The sequence below is a fragment of the Halichoeres trimaculatus genome, unplaced genomic scaffold, assembly GCF_033239565.1.
Source record: "Halichoeres trimaculatus isolate MK-OKI-2021-1 unplaced genomic scaffold, fHalTri1.1 fHalTri1_scaffold_12, whole genome shotgun sequence".
In the NCBI taxonomy this organism is placed as follows: Eukaryota; Metazoa; Chordata; class Actinopteri; order Labriformes; family Labridae; genus Halichoeres; species Halichoeres trimaculatus.
In genome coordinates this window covers 25,343,117-25,363,292 of record NW_027437190.1, presented here as the reverse complement: position 1 = coordinate 25,363,292, position 20,176 = coordinate 25,343,117, and the positions used below count along the sequence as shown (strand labels likewise).

At 38.8% G+C, this 20,176-nt stretch overlaps 1 protein-coding gene across 3 annotated transcripts; it reads left to right on the top strand.

The window, feature by feature from the left end:
- Window positions 1–926: 926 nt before the first annotated feature.
- Window positions 927–20,033, top strand: inpp5b (inositol polyphosphate-5-phosphatase B). Of its 3 annotated transcripts, XM_074682694.1 has the most exons (23): window positions 927–1,205; window positions 2,050–2,128; window positions 2,436–2,533; window positions 2,674–2,703; window positions 2,827–2,937; window positions 4,109–4,249; window positions 8,340–8,430; window positions 10,271–10,441; window positions 13,284–13,385; window positions 13,587–13,701; window positions 14,506–14,622; window positions 15,584–15,771; window positions 15,936–16,047; window positions 16,142–16,251; window positions 16,470–16,605; window positions 16,774–16,884; window positions 17,053–17,218; window positions 17,484–17,719; window positions 17,831–17,938; window positions 18,595–18,679; window positions 18,936–19,063; window positions 19,148–19,259; window positions 19,607–20,033. In XM_074682694.1, the coding sequence occupies exons 1-23, from the start codon at window positions 1,148–1,150 to the stop codon at window positions 19,714–19,716; spliced, it is 2,715 nt and encodes a 904-aa protein (XP_074538795.1). In that variant the 5' UTR covers window positions 927–1,147; the 3' UTR covers window positions 19,717–20,033. The 3 variants fall into 3 exon arrangements, with proteins under 3 accessions (XP_074538795.1, XP_074538796.1, XP_074538797.1); XM_074682695.1 differs by lacking the exons at window positions 927–1,205; window positions 2,050–2,128; window positions 2,436–2,533; window positions 2,674–2,703; window positions 2,827–2,937 and adding an exon at window positions 3,824–3,884 and having other exon boundaries at window positions 19,607–20,029; XM_074682696.1 differs by lacking the exons at window positions 927–1,205; window positions 2,050–2,128; window positions 2,436–2,533; ... (1 more) ...; window positions 2,827–2,937; window positions 4,109–4,249 and adding an exon at window positions 5,451–5,619 and having other exon boundaries at window positions 19,607–20,025.
- The last annotated feature ends 143 nt before the right edge of the window (window positions 20,034–20,176 follow it).

The window sequence follows — 20,176 nt, the reverse complement described above, 5'->3', positions numbered from 1 at the left end:
AAATGTCATAGCTTCTCTTCAATTATAACTTTATTGCTTCATTAAATTTGGCAAATTTCTAATGTCAGCATGTTTATTTTGTTCATTTATCTTTACCTTACACATACCTGTATTTTAGTAGCTCAGGATTAAGAAATCCCTATATTTTGGTTCCTAGTCATCATTACAGGTGTAAATAATAATTATAAAAAAAGATCCCTGACACAAAAGTCTGTTTTTACCTCTGCTACTACAACTCTCAACCAAATCACCACTGAATTAATTCTTTTAAACTCCTTAGTGTCTGTTTTAAATTTAACTCCAGTTTTGAAATCCAAAGTAATAATGAAGAAAAATAGGTATATAAACTTTCTGTGCCAGTTTTGTTGTGTTTGTCTGAAGCAAATTAAAACTGTAAGTTTACAAAAGAACTGACCAAGGAATGCAATTCGCCAGGATTTCATCAAGCAAAACAATGGGGAAAGGCTACCAATCAAGACCCTACCTTGCTTCAGAGTTTAACCATGTTCTTTGAGAATGTCAACTGAATTCAAGTAGCTATGACATTATGTCAGAAAACCAATTTCTGCTTATTAAAGTAAACAAAAACAAAAACAAAAAGGAAACCTGACAAATAAATAAGTGGATAATGTGTTTTTTGTTTTGTTTTTTTTGTTTGTTTGTTTTTTTTTGAATGGAGTCCAAAGAAAAAAATGTTCGTAATTTTGTTTTTTGGGGGCAAGTTCTAAAAAAGTAGTATTCTTTCTTTCTTTCTTTCTTTCTTTCTTTGTTATCTGGCGGAAACAGGCACGTACGTCTCTATTGTAGGAGCTAATCCCCGATGGGTCACTGGCCCGAGGCCTAATCAAACCAAACCGAGTTGGTGATGACAGCCCAGCTCTGACGTCACTCCGGCTGCACGCAAGCAGCGCTGAGAATCAGTGCGTGGCAGACTGGGTCGGGCCAGTAGCGGAGGAGGAAGAGAACATCTGGACCTAAAGGGAATAAAATGTCGGATTACACGGGTCTGCACGGACGTCTCAGTTCCTGCTGTACATTTGGCTTGTACTCAAGAGAGAAATAACTGTGCTGTGCGTGAAACTCCTCGGGCTACTTTCGTGTGGGAGCTGAAGTTGTCACACTAGCAGCATAACGAGCCGTCTTGGCTATGGATCAATCCGTCGCAATTCAAGAAACTTTGGAAAGGGAAGAAAACTGCGTTTTAGTATCCTTTGAGGTCTTTATGTATTTGCTTTGGATCAACACCTCCTCAAAAGACGGACTGCCTCCTCAAACAGAGTTGAACTAACGTGACAGCGACGGCTGTCAAAATCTTGAGATAAAGGCCTATGACTTATCATCTCTACATGTGTTTTTCTACTCTAAAAATATCCAGTTTAACCTCATTTTGGCTGCAATTCCAAGACAGCATCCTGCATAGCCAGCTCTAGTTTCGGTAGTAGTTCGGTGCACAAGATTATCGGGTGTGACTTTCCAAAAATATTGTACAGCAATTGTAAGTACACTTTTCAGCCACTAGGTGGCGACTTTGTTCCGCTTACTGATGCTGTTTTGGAGAGGATGTTTCTATTCTCCACATTAATAAAAGGACCACAATCTATATCTGCAATGACCTTAGTAAAAGTCCAGTAATCGGGACGGTTTATTATTTACAGTTATAAAGCATTGCCAATTAAGAATGCCTGAGGTGGGATACTAACTATATGGCATGGGGCTGAGAAACAGCTTATCTTGATTATACTGCCAAGTTTTTTTAAAAAAATGTCAGACATATTTTTTACAATTTATTAAATATTCAGTAAAATTTTTTATGTACACTGATGCAGTGTTTCGTGTGAAATGTAGTGGAATCTGTAAAACTAAGGGGAACATTTCCTGTGTGTATCTGACAATTCTAGTTACATTATGCCACTAAAAAAACATTGCTCAACAAGTTCCTCATATTAGCCTAGTACATGTATTTTGGTTAGGAGGAAGGTTTTATTTCCTGGTCAAATAATAAAGATACCAGTAAATAACCACTTTATCCTTAACTTAACTGTAAACATGCTGTCCAATGTGAAGTCCTCTTTGATGACATTTCAGAGAGCCGACTGCTGGGATTGGTGGAGTCTACAAAAGAACATGCGTAAGTTTATTGAATAATATAAATTAGCTGTAATGTGGCTTCTCTGTTTTTTTTGAAAACACCACTATAAAAACTGACCTGACATTGTCCACAGTTACATCAGCCTGCTGGCACAGTAACCAAAATGACACATAATAGTTGTATTTACTGCATTGTTAGAAGGCTATTATTCAGCAGGTGTCTTTTTAGTGTAACCAGCTGTCCATGGGCCCTATAATATAAAAATTAAACAGTTTAGTAGGAACACCAACAAAATACAATTTTCATAAATCCTTTGATGAAAAAAATCCCCTGTTATATTTTGTAGAATCTTTATTTACACCCATCGGAGGATGGCCATTACTGCTGATGATGTGTCACTGGAGGACGTCGTACCCATCTCTCTTGAATTTTCTGTTGTCGAAGGTGAGGTGTTTTCTTTCATTATACATCGATGCAGATAGACTGAAAGGTAAAAGCCATAATAATAATTAATTCATTATGTGTCAAAACGGTAAGACCTCTGATGTGCTTTAACACATTTTCTCATGCTCTTTTCTTTGTAGTTTCTTCACCAGAGGAGCTTGCGGTTGTGGGTTAGTTTCCTCAACTCCCATCACAGCTCAACCACACTTTAATGTTGAACCATATTCACCAGATACAAATGAAAATAGCACTCTGTTTCCTGTGTGTTTTTTTTTTTTTTTACCTCATTCTAGGTGGTGACACCAGGGTGAGGGTCAGCTTCCAGGAAAAGGAGCTAGAGCTCAGGCTTCCTTTTGGGTCCCATTCACGGCTCTTCCTCAGTGAGGTCAACAGAGCATGGAGTGGTAGGTCAGCCCCCAGAGACCTGACACCCAGCTGTCAATGCTGTTATTTGAAAATTCATGCAGCCTTGCAGAAAAGTGCTAGAAAGTTTGAGGGAGGGATGAGCTTTTGTATTCAGTAAATGTGTTTTCTTTAAGTGGCATAAATAAATATGACATTAGCACAGACAACCAAAGCAGCACCTCACCTTTAAACTCACTTTAGTTTGGGTTTAGTAGTTCATATCTTTGTATTTCCTTTTCTAAACCAAGTATGAGAAAAAGTATGTGTGAACGCCAAAAATATTTCGCTCTAACCCTTTGTTTGCAGGAAACCTGCTCAGCCAGTCTGAAGATGCCTCCAGGTGACATCACAGTTGTGTTAAACCGTAGTGCATCTTGATTATTCAGGGAAATTATTTATAAGTTGTTGATAAAACCTCAAGTGGGTTTGTGAGACTACTTTTGGTCAAGGTTCAAACGTCTTATCACTTTTAATACAGACAAATGGATGGTGCCAATTCATCTGTCAATCATTGGCTGTACATGACACATTACTATCAAGAAAGGGAGGGACAAAGAGAATGGGTGGAGTTTGGACCTGCTGTTTGAGTCAGTTTCTGTCACAGAACGAATTAGTGAAGACACAAAGTGAAAACAGGTTAAAAAGGACAAGTTAACTCCTCTCCTGGACTCTTTTTCCATCTGCATCCTGTTCTTCTGAATGGATTGAGACATGGGCAGGTTAATGGATTGGCGACTTTGGTAGTACAAATGCGTCATTTGTACTACTGGTGCACTTTTTTTCACATGGGAAACCCCACGTGAGCATGGATGAAGACTGATATGCTGTTTATACATTTTTTTGTGGTACTCTAAGATGAGCCACAAATGCCTCTGACTGGTGATGGAAAGATTAAAAGAAATGGCACCTGCTGTTGCTAAAAAGAAGGTTGTGAAAAATGGTAAAGGTAAGCAGACGTGAGATCTGTTTAAGAGCTAAAATATTTTAACCTTATCACATTTAAAGCTATACAATGCAATTTATAAAGATGGGTTTAAATATCAGGGGTATATCTATAGATACTAATAAAGCAACCAATGCTGCTGGTATTTCTTGTGTTGGGATCCCAACTTTACATACTTTTGACAGAGCTCATTCTCACCCTCTTTCTCTCTGTTTGTCTTTCTTCAGATGTTTGCAAGTCCCCCACTGAGCCACCAAAATTTGGATGGATCAGCAAGTACCACAAAGCCACTAGAGGCCAGGGAGTCAAACAAACTTTTGCTCCCCTTGGCAACACAATCACCAAACTCAACCAGCATCGAAAAACAGGTTTGTCATCATATTTCAGTTTGAAGACTTTCCCTGTCAGCGTCTCTTTATCCTCAAACGTGACTGAATTGGAATTGGTTCATGTAGCGCATTACGGGAGATGCTCCCTGTTACCTCTGTAATGTTTGCTCTTCATGCAGAGACAGTCTCACACTGATAGTAATCAACTTCAAAGAGTTGCGTAACATTACAGGGCAGTTTTACAAGAACTACTTCCTTCAAATGCAGTTGGCCCAACCTGTGTATAATTGTACCAACTTACAACTCAGAGAGACAGGTGGAGCCATCATATCAGAACAGAATTAGTGGTAACAGCTGATCATGGCTGCTTTCCATGTAAATCAGCAATCAGCCAGCAAGCATAGCAGAGGGTGGCCTAACTAAATAGAGCAGTCTTTGTTGACATAATTCAATTTTGAGTGCTTTTCCTGTTATGGAAATATCTTCAAGTAAGTAAATGTGTTAGCGTCATTTGTTAAAGAACTGACAAGGTGCACATAAAACTAAAATACCCGTCTGAGATCAATAGACTTATCTGAATCTGTATAAAATGCCAAAATTATCAAACATAGAGAGTTAAAACGTTGTAAATATCCAGCACAACACAAGGTCACAAGTACAGACCTTGCTTATTTGATGCAGGACACAAGTACATCTTTTTTTTTTATCTTGGACTGTGGTCCCACCTCACTACACAATGCATTTGGTCTGTCATCAGTACTCGGTATCTTGTTGCAGAACAAGTGCCAAATATATATATATATATATATATATATATATATATATATATATATATATATATATATATATATATATATATATATATATATATATATATATCATTGGCATAAAAACTGAGAATCTTAAAAGTTGCATTTTGTGCAAGCACAGAGTTTGCAACAAGATTATGCATGGAATAAGTCAATTTGTTCGGTTTCTCATGCATTCACATACACAAAAACTGTGTAATTTATTTCAAATGTTTATGAGCTGTGCCATATGGATTTCAGGCAAAATCATGATTATTCATGCCGCATTATAGCCGTAGTAACATGTATAATGTGTAAATGTGCCTACGCCTGTTATATTTTTTCATAGCAATATTTTTTTGAACAAATATTTCCTCTTGGAGTGAGTCCGCGAGCATGATTTCCTTATTGAATACCGACGTGCTGAAGCTTTTCCGGTTGCATTTTATGCATAGTAGAGTGAAGTTCAGCCTCCTGTCTGTATGCAGGCAGCAGAGAAAGGTAAACTCCTCCTACAACAGCGTTAGCATGGGCAGGTCTGAAACTTGACTGGACATTGCTCTTCTGCACGGAATGCGTGGGAGCGGTGTAGGGAGATGTCTAAGGTGATGAGAGACTCTGGTATGTAGAATATTCATACATTTGTTGATTTTCGGGGTGCTGAAAGGGAGCGCCATGGTTTCAGTCGTTGGCATTCAATCCAGCCTCAGTGTATAATTGGCTAGCTTAGAAGCTAATGCTAGAAGGTAGTGGGTGCTCCAGCTTTAAACGACTAATATTAGCTTTATTAGGCAGAGGGACGGTGTTTAGCTGGCGAATTCATAGTCTGTTTGAGTGAAATTTAAAACTGTATTGCCAAGTCGTTGTAGGTCGCCTAGAAATCAAATTACCGTTAATGTGAGCCCACCCTAACGGCTGATACACTTGTAACGGGCTTACGTCAGTCCAGGCTAAACACTGCCTTAGATGTTGATGGACGTTATTTGACAAAATTACACACCTGTTGAGGTTGATGACCCAACACTAAGTATTTCGTAGCTTAAATCTGACTTTTGTTAATTCATGGCTTTTGTTTTGCTATTTTAGCACCCTGCTGTTTTATCTCTGTCTCTCTCTACATATACATACTTTCCCTTTTAGCCTACTTAGCCTGTTAGCATGAAATCAGTTGTCTATGGACTTTCTTAAGGCTTAGTGCGTCCTCTGCGTTCAGAGAAACCTCTCTGTTATTAACTGCCAAGCCACCTTAGTCTTATCACTCTACAATCAGGAATTCAAACAAACAGTAAAAACTCCCATGAGTTTATTACCTACAGATTTATATCATGAAGGGAGGTTATACAATGTTAACCTTTGTGCAGAAGCAGTGGCTGGTTTAATTCATTGAGGTCAGAGAGACATGATGGAACATCTTGCATTTTTGCTGACTTGAGATCAACCACAGATAGAGAGATAGAGTTGTGTAGGGCTGTTAGAAAGACTTTGTGCAACTTCCTTCATTGTGGTTGCAAGTAAGCTAAGCTCATTAGCTGGTTAGGGAAACTAAAGCATGTGTTGGAATTTAAAATATGCTGTGTATTAATAACACACACAGGATCCTCATGTGGTCGCGTCAGAAACAGGTGCATTATTGGTTAGATTTATCTAATTTCACAATCAAGAACACAAGGAAATATGATGTTTCTCATGTAGCCTCTAACACTAATATTATGGCATGACTTTCCCTAAGCAGGGTGCAAACATCAGTCATCTCTCACCTGTTAATTAAATGTCACCACAAGCTGATGTTTACTTAGTTGGTAATCTGAGAACCCAGGAACATATTTTTATCCTCAGAAAACATCTACTATTTCTGCAATAAACTCAAGCCTCCATGAATGTTTTGACTTTTATTTTTTGTCAGACTATTATTTTGCATTCAACATCTTTTGTTCATGTTCTTGTATTTCTTCTTAAAGCATTGTAGCTGAAAAAGCCATTAGGAGTGAGTGTTAAGCTAAGAAACTCTTGAGTCAATTTGACAGTTGCGTGTGGGGTTTTCTCTCTTTGCACTCATGCACACAAAAGCATTTCACAGTTTGCTGTTGGTTTCCTCTGTCAAAGAAAGAGCCACCTTCTTGTCCTCTTTTATTATCCTCATTGATACAGTAACAGTTTTTGCCCAGCTTTCACTCTTTTGTTTCACTCTTCTGTTTCTAAGTGCGACACCGATTGCATGAGCATGTCTGACATTTGACTGTTTCTTGCACACAGTTTTTTAGTAAGATTTGAGTGATGATGCATTTATTCGACGTAGGGCAGCTTTTAACACAGTCAACCAAAAGCTACAATACACTAACATTAGCGGACTTAAACATGGATATAACAAGTACTGGTACTAGTAAGATTATACAGCAGTTTCCAAAACAAGATCACATGAAAGGAAATAAAGAGGAGAGGTTATAACCCTGTGTGGAAAAAAGGATTGAGAGAAAAAAAATCCCTTTTAATAGCCCTAACTCCAGTTCAGCTCAGTCCAGATTAAAGAGGAGAAGCGGAGCAGTTTCTATGAAGGACTAGAGGTATGATTTTACACAGCCATGTCTAACACTGTGTTCAAGAACAAATGTTTCTCTGCCTCTTGGGTTTACAAAGAAAAGTTCTCATAAAGTGGGATTACAATTCAAGAGACAAAATCAAATTTAAAGGCAGATATACAACAGTTTTCTCGCATTAAATAATCTATTGGGACATAAATCACTGTGTTGGGTTTGTCACACTCTTAATAATTTATCCTAATTTCTGATATGAATTTGAGGAGTTTAATTTCCTGCTCATAGACCCAGCCCCTGCTTTCACAGAGCCAGCTGTGTTGCCTGCCAAGCTGCAGGAGACAGGGGCCATGCTGTCTCATACTTCACACTCACCCATTAAATCCAGCTACTTAGGATGCAGTAACTGTAACCAGCTGCAAAACACAGCCTGGGTCGATTGGCCATGAGAACAAAAAAAGAGCTCTTATGATTGATTTGTGTGTTTCTGTGCCTGTTTGCTTTTTGTCTTTGACAACATTTATTTTTAGAACAAGATATTTTGGCTGAAAATGTTTGGGTCTGTGTTGCTGGATTGAACTGTACTAGAATATAATTTCTAGGATCAGGTTTTTCAAGAGTTCTGATTGGAGGATTGTCACTGTGACCCACTTTGTGAACTAGCATACCTCTAACAAGATACATGTCCGTGATTTGAAGTGCAGGCAGCTCTGTCAGACACGGTTTGAAATCCTTGCCACAACATTGCCCCTCACCTTCTCAGTGACTGATATTGATGCCTTGTTATTCTCCTTTACTTTTCCCAAACAGATAAAACATCGGACAAAAAGGGGAATACAGAGAAGGAGAAAGCTTCCAATAGTGTCGCCCAGAAGTCCAAGGCAAATTCCAGCTCAGAGAGGTAAGACACTTGTTATGAGTTCACACGTAGGATCTCACAATTGATCCAATGTGACCTTTCCCACACTGAGGATCTGCACTGAAATGGAAGAGACAGTCCAGGTTTTCATAAGTGCTACTCTATGCAGAAATGGGTATCAAAGAGTGTTTTACTTCTGAAGTATCAGGTAGTGGTTATGTGTGATAGAAATCAGCTTTACCTTACAGTCTGCTGTAGTCTTTGGAGCTTTACATACAACACAAAGTCCGTTATACATGCTGCGCCCAGTCCAAAATCTGGAGACATAATCCCAAAGCAAACTCATGGTTTGTTGTCTTGTCTGACTCTCACAACAGGAAGTACTGAGTGGCCAGTGCTAAGAAACACACGTGTACTAAAGAGCGTGCTCATACTTATTCCACATTACCAAGACAAAACATATTTTTATATGAAATAGATTGCACTTATGACTGACTTCAGAATGATTTCTGCTTTGTGTTTTGTTTTGTTTTTCATATCTTCTATTGCACATCACACAGAGGCCACACACACTGTGTTCTCTGCATGCAGTAAGCAGACAACCAGGACGTTGCTTCAAACTTTCACTGTGCATACCTCCTGTACATTCTGTGGTGCATCTGCATGTCCTCTCTGCAGCTCAGACAATGTGTCATCTTTTTTCACCTGTGCAAAGGGTTGTGAGTCAGAAAAGTCTTTCGGCTGACACTTGTGAATGTGTCAAAAATACTGAAGACTCAAGCATACTTTATTTGACATGCATGTACATTTACATATTTGGTCTTGGTAGTTGTCTTCCTCTCTGTTATGTCAAAGCATTCTCAGAGACATTGCTCCACTAGGTGTCTTAGGGTCACAAACATCAAGAGATAACTTTTGTTAATTTTACTTGTGTAGTGGCTATTTGTCAAAACAAACAGGAAGAGAAACTAAAAGGATTAACTTGGGGAATTACTTTAACAAACAGCCACGATGCACCTTTCCAGTTGGGTCGTACGCAGGTAAAAAAAAAAGGCTCCACTCAGATATCCAATTTGCCTTTTTTACTGAGAACAAACTTTTACAAATATTTCATCACGTTTCATCGACCTGGTAAAAACCTGTATCTCCTTCCAGGTGCATAACCCCCAATGACCCACCCCTACCAATATAGGTTTCCTGGGAGGTCACTGCCTAGCACCGTGCTCATTGCCCCCTGGTGTTTACAATGAATCTAATGAAATAGCTCCAACAACTTGCTTAATAAGCAGCTCTTTTGAAGATATCTCTAATCCTAACCCTAAAAATGAAATGGATGTGAACTGTTTTCTCTCTGAACCAGTTTTATAACACACTGTGCACATGTCTGGAAGCAGCAAGGTGATGATTGTGTGTTTGAAATGTATATTTGTTCAGTTGTTAGACCTAGAAGCTACTTGCTGCTGCCTCTCTTAGAATGAGGCCTATACTGTGAGATGGAGTTTGGTTACAGCTTATTCTGGGAAGATTACTTTCTCAAGGCATATTACATTTCTTTCTCTCCCTATGGTCTCACAAATCAAGGCCTGCATAGCCATGGTTTCTGTCGTCACCGTGGTGATCTACTGCTGTACATTAGGCTTTTAGTCTGGAGCTAAGTAAAGCATCTCTGAGATACCATAACTTTATTATTAGCTTTTAGCTGCTTTATGGATTGATATAAGAAGGATTCTGGCGACTTCACATGAACACACAAATAGAAAACTCCTCCCAACGCTCACCTCTTTCCCTCTGAACTCACACCAGCATGACAAAATGACCCTGTTTCTATCTTAGTCTGTCTCCACTCACCGCTGTGTGTCATTTCTTCTCTCCCGTCATGCAGTCAAGGCAATTTCAGTCGAGAGGACCGGGATGACCTGGTGCGCTCCTCCAGCCACACACCAGCTAACAAAGCTCAGATTCTGGCCATGCCGCAGTTTGGACTGAGAGACAACCTCATCAGGTGTGAGCTACTGAAGAATGAAGACCTCTACACTTACTTGGAGGATTTCAGGTATTTTATCACAGGATGTTTGTGGTGACTGTTTTACCGGTAGATTTTTGTTTTATTTTTATTTTTTTTGAGGAAACTAAATGTCCAAGTAGGTGTTTATGATGACTCATCATAAACACCTACTTGAACATTTAGTTGAGGAACACTAACTTTCTGTTTGGGATTTATACTCAGGTTGCAGCTTGAGATGTTTTCAAATGCTGTGAAAGTTGTTTGCTGTATAGCCTTTGTTGATTTGTTTTGGTCATTCTGAAACAAAATGTGAAACCCAATTGTTAAATCAATGCACAGAGAGATTTAGAAATAAGAAAGTGCATTACCTAACAAAGTATTATTGTACCCAAACCCCTTTGAGCCTCATATTATCACATTACAGCCAGCCCTACTTTGCAGAAAACTTTCCAGCTTCAAACCAAATGGTAATCGAGGATATTTCCTCCACAGTTTTGTCTCTGAGGGCCAGTCAGAACTATAGATCAGCCTCTTAAACTTTGTTGCAAAAACATTTTTTACACGAGTATCTAAGCCCACATTGTGACTGCGCTATTTGGTTTGTTGAAGTGTTACGTAATAAGAATGAGTCAATATCTGTGGGTTTGTATTTCTGTGTGCTTAGCTGTGTGCTAAATTAAGCGCCACTGTCTCAGACACCATCAAGAAAGAGATGAACCTGCTGCAGCTTCATGCTGTGTGTCATCTCTTTTGATCAATAACTATTATTGAAGAAGCTTAGTATCACTGCAGTGGTCTCTAAAAGGAAATTTAAAATCTGGGTTTCTGTTGCAAGTTGCTGCAAAGAAAAATCATTTGCTCTAGTCAGTATCACAAACCACACTGCCTCCTGCTGGTGGATCTGTGCCATGGTTGTAAACACAGGGATAAAAGGAAGATAAAAGGTGGAATTAACCATGCAAATGATGTACTTAAACATATTTCGATATTATTATGAATGTCATACACTTCAAAACACGAAAAAGTATTAAAACATCCTCCTTCCTTTCTCTTTTAGTATTTTTGGCATGGATATGGCCAATGTGATATTACATTTTTATTTCCTAACATATAACAGACATAAAGCCCAAGTTTATGGTCAAGTCTCAAAGTTTAGTTTCATTTGAGTTTAAATCTGTTTTGTTTTGTTTTGTTTTTTTAGAAACCTAACTGGCTTGTGTTTCCCTTAAGTGTTGCTATAAGCATTGTAGGAAGGCTTGTGTCAGCATAACCCTACAGGAAAAACAAAAAGAACAGGTTTTTTCATATTCAGTATTTGCGTCCCAAAGCATATCTAAAATATGCACTGAGTCACCTTTTTGTGTGTGTAACTAAATGTAGAATGTTGGCAGGGTGTCCACGGGGTCTTAAAAAGTATTGAAAGTTGATAAATCAATTTTGGGAAAATTAAGGGCCTTAAAAAGTCTTAAAAAGTCTTAATTGTGGTTTTATGAGGTATTAAGTTTCATAGGTATTCAAGCTTTGACCCAAAAAATATCCATGAATATTTATTTTCCTCCTTGCAACTGTCCCCTGATTGGGACATTAAACATTCAGCCGATAAAGTTCTAAAATAATATAGAATAGAAAAGAATAGAGTTACTTTATTGATTCCAAACTGGAAAAATGTTGTGTTAACAGCAGAAATTGATGGAGTCAATAGAAAAATACACACAAAAAAAGAATAAAATAAAAAAATACATAAAGACTCTAGTTACAATAAAATACAACAATAAGGATTGTGAGCGGTATAAACACCAGCTATAAATAATGTCATTTCTAGTTTCATAAAGAGAAATTAAATACAATTTTAAAGCAAATCACACAATCTCCGGCACATGTCCTAAATTTTAAAAATGATTAAATAAATTTTCATTTTCTTCAGCAAGTTGGCCTCGAGTAACTGCTGTTTCTTGTTGTGGGAGTGTCGATAAACCTGCCTTTAGTTTCATTTGTTCTTTTAAGCTTTATTCCTCCTTAGCTTACATCATTTCTGCAAAAATGTAAACTACAACTGTTAAAAAGTGGATGCCAACAACAACTGAAAGTTGTGATAAAGTCTTAAAACTTTTTTAAAGGTTTTTTAAAAAGTCTTAAAAAGGTATTGAAATCAAGGATTTTAGCATATACCCTGGTAGACTATGATGACTGTTTATGAGCTTGAGTAGTTGTCTCTGAGACCAACCAGAGCAGTTCCGGTTTCACTGTACGTCACAGTAGATACCTGGAGTATGCTGAATATCCATGCTGACTTGCATATTTAGAAAAAAACCCCACAGGATTCAAGATTTTGTGGTAAAACAGCTTCAGCATCTTTTCGAGTCAGAGAGCAGGGCTGTCAGGAAAGCAAGTCAGCACTAAATGAAGAGCTCCTGCTGCTGCACAGGAGCAGAGCAGCTGCTGCATGAAGGTCAGAGAGAAAGGGTTAGCACTAATTTCTCATCAGAAACTCTGGAGTGAAGATCATTACCCACAGCTGTGGTGCCTTTCAACAGGACTCCTTAGTTTCGGTGGAGTTGTACAATGCTTAATGAACGGCTGACTTTTTATCTGTACCATCTCTTTACCCTGAGTACAGCTCTTGAATGCTATCCACAGTGTGTGCTTGTTCGGCTAACAGAAGGCTACTTGTAGCCACATTCTACATATGAATTAAAGAACACTGTAACGAAACAGGGCATCATTAGATCAGAGATCCTGATCATTTTCAGCTATTTGAATCTTCCCTTGTAGTAAATTGGAAACCATAGAAAAGGCAGATTTTCTTCAAGAGACCCCTAAAATTTTAAATAGTTACTACTTCTTGTCCTCACCTCTACGCTAACTCCTCACTGTCTTTGTTGTATTCCAGCATTTTTCTTGGTACTTACAATGTGAACGGACAGACACCGAAGGAAAGCCTGAAACCTTGGCTGAGCTGCACTCTCAACCCCCCTGACATCTACTGTGTGGGGTAAGTCGTGCTCACCTTGCCATTTAACAACAAGCCCACCCACAGACTCAGCTCTACGTGTTCATTAATCCAGCCTATGTTCCAATTTGCTCCTACTGATTGAGGATTGAAAAAGATTTTATGTTTCCTTGGAAGTCCCGAAAAGCTCAAACATGTGAGGCAAACTCTCAAGAAAATGTCCTTTTTCCTCCTTCCTCATAGTTTTCAGGAGTTGGACCTCAGCAAAGAGGCTTTCTTCTTCAATGACACTCCAAAAGAACCGGAGTGGACGAAAGCTGTGTCTGAGGCCTTGCATCCCGATGCCAAGTATGCCTTAGTAAGGAAGTCCTTTTTGTCCTAAACCTTGTTACAGTGTTTGATTACAACACGATTCAGAAGAGAACAATGTCTTTGCTTTGCTGTCAAAAATAAGTCAAGTCATAAGCAGTGGGTAACTTGACCTTTGTAATTTTTGGAGCAATTAAATCATACATCCACATATTTTTTTCTTTATCAATATATCCACAACTCACGTTTTTACCTATTACTGTGTAGTGATTGTCTACTTCACGTTATAATATCTTGTTAGATGACTTGTAACACAGTGTAATCAATGGAACCAACATGATATCTCTTGTTTTCTGTGAACATAGTTATGTCCTTTATTTTTGTCTTTCTACCCTAAATTTACTTCCCTTTTCTCCGTATGCTGACTCCAGCTCTGTGGCTTCTCCTTTTCATGGCTAAGCTGTTTTCTTTAAGTCTTGTAAAGGATTAGAAGATGTCTGTTATTCAAGGAGCTCATATTATGGCGTGCCACTTCTTCATCCTCTGTCGTTGCTGACTAAAGCACACTTGGCTGATCTGTAACTGACGCTGTGAGGCTCAGAGAGCTGAAAAAAAAGTTTTTATCCCTGTATTTGAGTGTAAGTTCTTGTAGGATTGACAGAAAAGCTTGTCAGGGAATTTCACTCCCCCCTCCTTTGCACAAAAGCTTGTTATTCAAACTGCCTGGCTGCCATGTCTTCAACTTAGAATATTTGTGTTGTTCATACTGATGAATTTGCAGTCGAACAGCTGCAGAAGTCGATGCTGGTTTATATTTGTGTATCTTTACTCTTCCAATCACTCTGTCTTCCAGGTGAAGTTGGTGCGTTTGGTTGGCATCATGCTGATCTTCTATGTGAGGAAGGAGCATGCAGAGTTCATTTCTGATGTGGAGGCTGAGACTGTGGGCACTGGCATCATGGGGAGGATGGTGAGTACGGATCACACAGGCCCCGAACATGTATTGGTCTTCGTTGATGGCATGATATAGGGGACCATTGGCACTGACCCAGTGCATTGTTGATCCACTCCTACGATCAGCAGCTGTGCTTAAAACAAGCATCCCTTTAAGTGTCTTCAGGGCAAGAGCACAGTCTCACCCATCCATGTCTTCTTTCTCTTTTTGATCACATTTTAAAAAGACCTACTTCCCATCTGGGATGTTTTCATTCAACATTTTTTTTGTCCCTGCAAAGTTAAAATACCCTCCATGCATCGGGTGCAGATTGTCTGAATAGTTGTTGAGACCCATTCTGAGGACTTCTCTTCTCCTGTTGTTGATAGAAATGTTATTGAGCCCGCATTTGAAGACTTTATTTGAATAAACAAAACACATTACCTCTAACACACAAGCAGGAAGAGCTGGTCTCCCACGCAACTTAACACATCAGTATTTGATAATGAAATAAACAGTTGGGCTCTGTGACACTGTTTTAGTCATTTTCAGACTTACAGAAATAAAAGAGAGGAAAAAACGTTTAAAGGGTTTTAAGACAATTCAAATCCTTGACTTGTTCTTCTGTTGAATGGCTCTTCACTTCAGAGAGCGTTCATCCGTGAAGCTGCTCCAACTTTATTCCTTCTACTCTGAATAAGTTATTCATGTCTCGTTTGTGGCCTTGCTTACTTAGCAGTCCCTGCAGCACACAGCAGATGCCGGGCTGATGACCAGTGGGGGCCTTTGTGAGGTTGCTCCATCCTCTCCTGCTGTAAAGAGAGGCTGGTTCATGAAATGCACCATCAGCCCTCTGGAATATGCAGAAAATTGAAGCACCTGCAGAATATTGGATGACTGTCAACTTTTAGTTGTGCTGCTTACATGATTCTGACTTCATTCTTGTCTCCTGCTCTTCCTTTTCTGACCTTTCTCTCAATCACACATTGATTCGCAGGGCAACAAAGGTGCTGTGGCTATCCGTTTTCGCTTTCACAACTCTGATATCTGCGTGGTCAACTCTCACTTAGCTGCCCACATCGAAGAATATGAGAGACGTAATCAGGACTACAGAGATATCTGCAGCCGTCTCCAGTTTCGCCAACTTGACCCTAACCAGCCTCCACTCACTATCATGAAGCACGAGTATGTAACCCATTGAATATTGTAAAGTAACTGAATAACTGTTCTCACACATATGGTTTGCCTTCAATGTTTGTTTAAAGCCCAGATTTGTTTGGATTTAATCTCATATATTTTCCATTCCTCTCCATGTTTCTCTTTTCATTCCCTTGTGCTTCCTTCACCAGTGTAATTTTGTGGATTGGGGACCTCAACTATAGGATCAGTGATCTTGAAGTGGACAATGTGAAGGAGCTAATCAGCAAGAAGGATTTTGAAACACTGCACAATTATGATCAGGTAAAGTCAACTGTACTGCACTGTGCTATATAAATCATATTCAGTCATCAGTCTTGTTTATGAGTGATGCTGACCTGCTCCATGTTGTCTGCAGCTTAAACGGCAGATTGATGAGGAGGCTGTGTTTGTCGGCTTTGTCGAGGGAGATATTGATTTCCAGCCCACCTACAAATATGATACCGGCTCTGACATGTGGGATACAAGGTAACTTTATCCTATGACTGCTTCACTGTGACATACTTCTGGTTGGGATATGATCTTTCATGCTATTTTATATTCATTTTACTTTGTTAAAGTAGGTGCATTTCAGGGAAGAAATATAAAACTCCCTCTGAAAAAAAAATCATCCCAAAATGTTCATTCTGTAAGATACTGCTAATTTTGACACATTTGGAAATAAACCCATTTTCTCTTGCTTTCAGTGAGAAATGTCGGGTGCCTGCGTGGTGTGACCGCATCCTATGGAGAGGAAAGAACATTAAGCAGCAGCATTATCAGAGTCACATGGCTTTGAAGACCAGTGATCATAAACCAGTCAGTTCAGTGCTGATCACAGGGGTAAACAACTCAGACTTTCTATCAGTTATATAAACTTAAACTTAAAAAGTATTTGAGAAAGCAGAAGGTGATAAATCAATAAAGAACTCAGTAGGTGCATCTGCAGACTCTTGTTCTACTAAAAGGCATGAAGTCTGTTCTTTATTCACATTTTTTCTGTTCCCACAGATCAAGCGAGTAAATGCTGAGGACTATAAGAAAACCTTTGAAGAGATTGTTCGCAATATCGATAAAATGGAGAATGAGTGTATTCCATCCGTGACTTTGTCCAAACAAGAGGTAAGTTGCCGTCCACAATCAGTCTTATTTCTGTCTAACACAAGATTTGATAGATAATAAATTAAGTAAGAAAGCATCATGTATGAAACTGCACAGCCTTTTTAAAGATAAACTTAAAAAGTAGACCATTATCCATCCTGCCTCATAAAACTTTCCCTCTCCCCTCAGTTCCACTTCAAGGATGTTAAATACATGCAGCACCAGGCAGAGACACTGAGCCTCTTTAATGACGGGCAGGTCCCATGTCAGTTTGAGTTTATCCAGAAGCCGAATGAGCCCACATACTGCAAGCCTTGGCTCACAGCCAACCCTCCAAAAGGCTTTATCGCTCAGGGTGAGTAGCACAAACACACTTTCATCCAGGAATGACAGAGCAGGGAGGTTGGATCTTCATGACTGTGTTTTGAAATGTCTGGATAGCATTTCAGAACAGATTAGAGATGTCTCGGCTTCTCAAATCTTCTAACAGTGTTACACCAGTACGTCAGTTGTGACCCTGGCACAAACAAACACAGATTTGAGGCTGGAGACATCTCCCCATGATATTTGACAGTCTAGCCGTGTCTTAACTTAGTGTGTGCATCTCTCTCTACATCCAGGAGGGTCTGTGGACATTGATCTTGAAGTTTTCGTAAACCGCTCGACAGCGCCTGAACTTAACTCAGGAAAGGAGCAGATCGAAGACATATTGGTGCTTCACTTGGAACGCGGCAAAGACTACTTCATCTCCGTGGCAGGGAACTACCTGCCCAGCTGCTATGGCACATCCATCCGTTCATTGTGTCAGCTGAGAGAGCCCGTCCAGGACATGCCGCAAGAAACCCTCCGTGAACTGGTGAGGGATGAATGTGCAGAATACTTACAGTCTCTTTTAATGATCACAGCTAAGTGCTGTTTCAGAGACCATTTTGACTGTATGTCTTTGCTCTCTTTTTTCTACATTTAGGCGGACATGTCAGGAGATGAGAATGCAGCAAAAACTGAAAAGCCTCTAGACATTCCTAAAGAGCTGTGGATGATGGTGGATCACTTGTTCCGTAATGCAATCAAACAGGTTAGAAAATGTGGCGCGTTGAAAAACTTTGTTAGGCAGTAATACCTTTAGACACCATCTGCAATTAAGTTTACCTTTTCTCAGGTTCAAATTCTGTGATTTCTTTTTGTAATTACTGAATTTTTTTTAAAGCGTGTATAAATAAAAATTGCTATTCCCTGCAGGAATTACACAAAACAAAAGTATTCAGATTTAGAAAACAAATACATTGGCATGACTCAGCAGCTATGACTGCCAGGCAAATACCTCTGAGGAGCTTTGCTGAGACTTGGCCCACTTAATTAAATTGTACTTTTTAAAGCCTTGATTAAGCTCATTTTAATAATTATTTTAATTGAACTGCAGCTCAACCACAGCCGGACCATAAGAGCATTTTCTTCAGTTCAAGTTTATTTGTTATATAATGTAGCTTTTTGGCCAACAATATTAAATTTACTGTAAGTGGGTCTTTCTTATCTTCAAAAGAAAACACCATCAAAAATGACAAACTGTTAATAGCTATATGTTTTTCAGTGCAGGAAGTAAGAAATGTAGTTTTAGAATACTACAAAGGCATTTACAGGATCAGGTCTGAAAGAGATGAGGTATACTGCTCTGTCCACAGTGCAAAATGAAAAATCCTCACGACTGCTTTGATGTTTACCCTTCATTTGCAGGAAGACATATTTCAGCAACCTGGGCTCCGGAGTGAATTTGCAGAAATAAGGGATTGCCTTGACACTGGCATGCCAGATTCTCTCCGTATCCTTATTGTGTCTGCACATCAGTCACACTGTTCAGCTGATGTAGATGTTAACACTGTCAAACTGATTGCTAGTACTTTACTGGCAAAGATCTTTTCTTATAGATGCAACATTCTGAAATTATAAGGCACTGTACAATATTCAGTAATCCAAAGTGCGTAACATTGTATTTCTTACTTATTTATGTCAACTAGATTTGAAAATATGCAGATTTTGTTAAAACATTTTGTCCTTGACTCTGTGATGACCTACAGCGGGCAGTAACCACTCAGTGGCAGAGGCCTTGCTTCTCTTTTTGGATGCTCTACCTGAGCCCGTGGTTCCCTTTTCCCTTTACCAGCAGTGCCTAGAAAGCTGTTCCAGTGCCAGTCTGTGCGAGAAAGTAAGAGATTTTCTGAAGTGTAAAAATTGTTCAGATAACATCTCTGGTTTGGTCTGATTACTTATGGTATTTCTTTGTCTGCAGGTTATTTCAATGCTACCTCAGTGCCATCAAAATGTGTTCAACTATTTAGCTGCCTTTCTTCGTGAATTGTTGAAGAATTCTGCAAGCAATCGGTTAGATGCCAATATCCTGGGTAAGAAAAGAGAGCAGTTGCTCTCCACAAGTGTGTTATGGGTTGTTGCTTTGTGCTTTGTTCAGCATGTTGTGTAAGTGGATTGACACTAAAAAAATAAAATGAGAGAAGATGAAAGAAAAACTGTTTTTTTATGACACACAGTTTGAACTGTTCAGCTACACAGAGTAAATTGGACCGAACATAACATCTAAATCTGATCATTTGGGGAGATGTTTGATTTTGCACTGAATGTCTCTCTTTTTCATTTAAGCATGCTAAAAATTAAATGCTAATGACTCACAACTATGATAAATAACTATTATGCTTAAGTGTTTATAGAAATATTTCATTGTCTTTCTGTACAGCCACCATTTTTGCCTCCCTGCTCCTGAGGTCACCAACAAAGCAGGATCTTGCAGAAAAAAGGAAGACTCAGGAGTTCTTTCAGCACTTCCTGACCCAAGGATCCTCCTAGATGGAGTACTTCTCCTTCTTTTTTCACGCTAAAGCTGAACACTAAAAACTGTACAGTCCAGTATTCGAAATAAACTGTTATGATTTCATATATTCTTAGATGGCTCTTTGTATAGCTATTGAATATAATTATTGTAAGGGACAATTCTTATCTGATTAGATTGTTTCAAAGAAATGTTTGTAATCTATTGATGCACAGAGTTTATTGTATATCATTAAGCATCTGTAGAGTCTTAACAAGTTTTTAATGTATGTATATTTTATTTAAAAAATAATTTGTACATTGATGTTTCTTGATCACAACTGAATATTGTTTTTATAAATATAAAAAAAATGTTGGACACAGATGTGTGCTGCTGTTTCATCTTTCATTCAGTAGTAGTTAGCATCGTTAAGGCTAGAATCATTTTGGCACAGTAATAAAATCATAAGGTAAAGAAGATTCAGGGTTTCATTTAGCA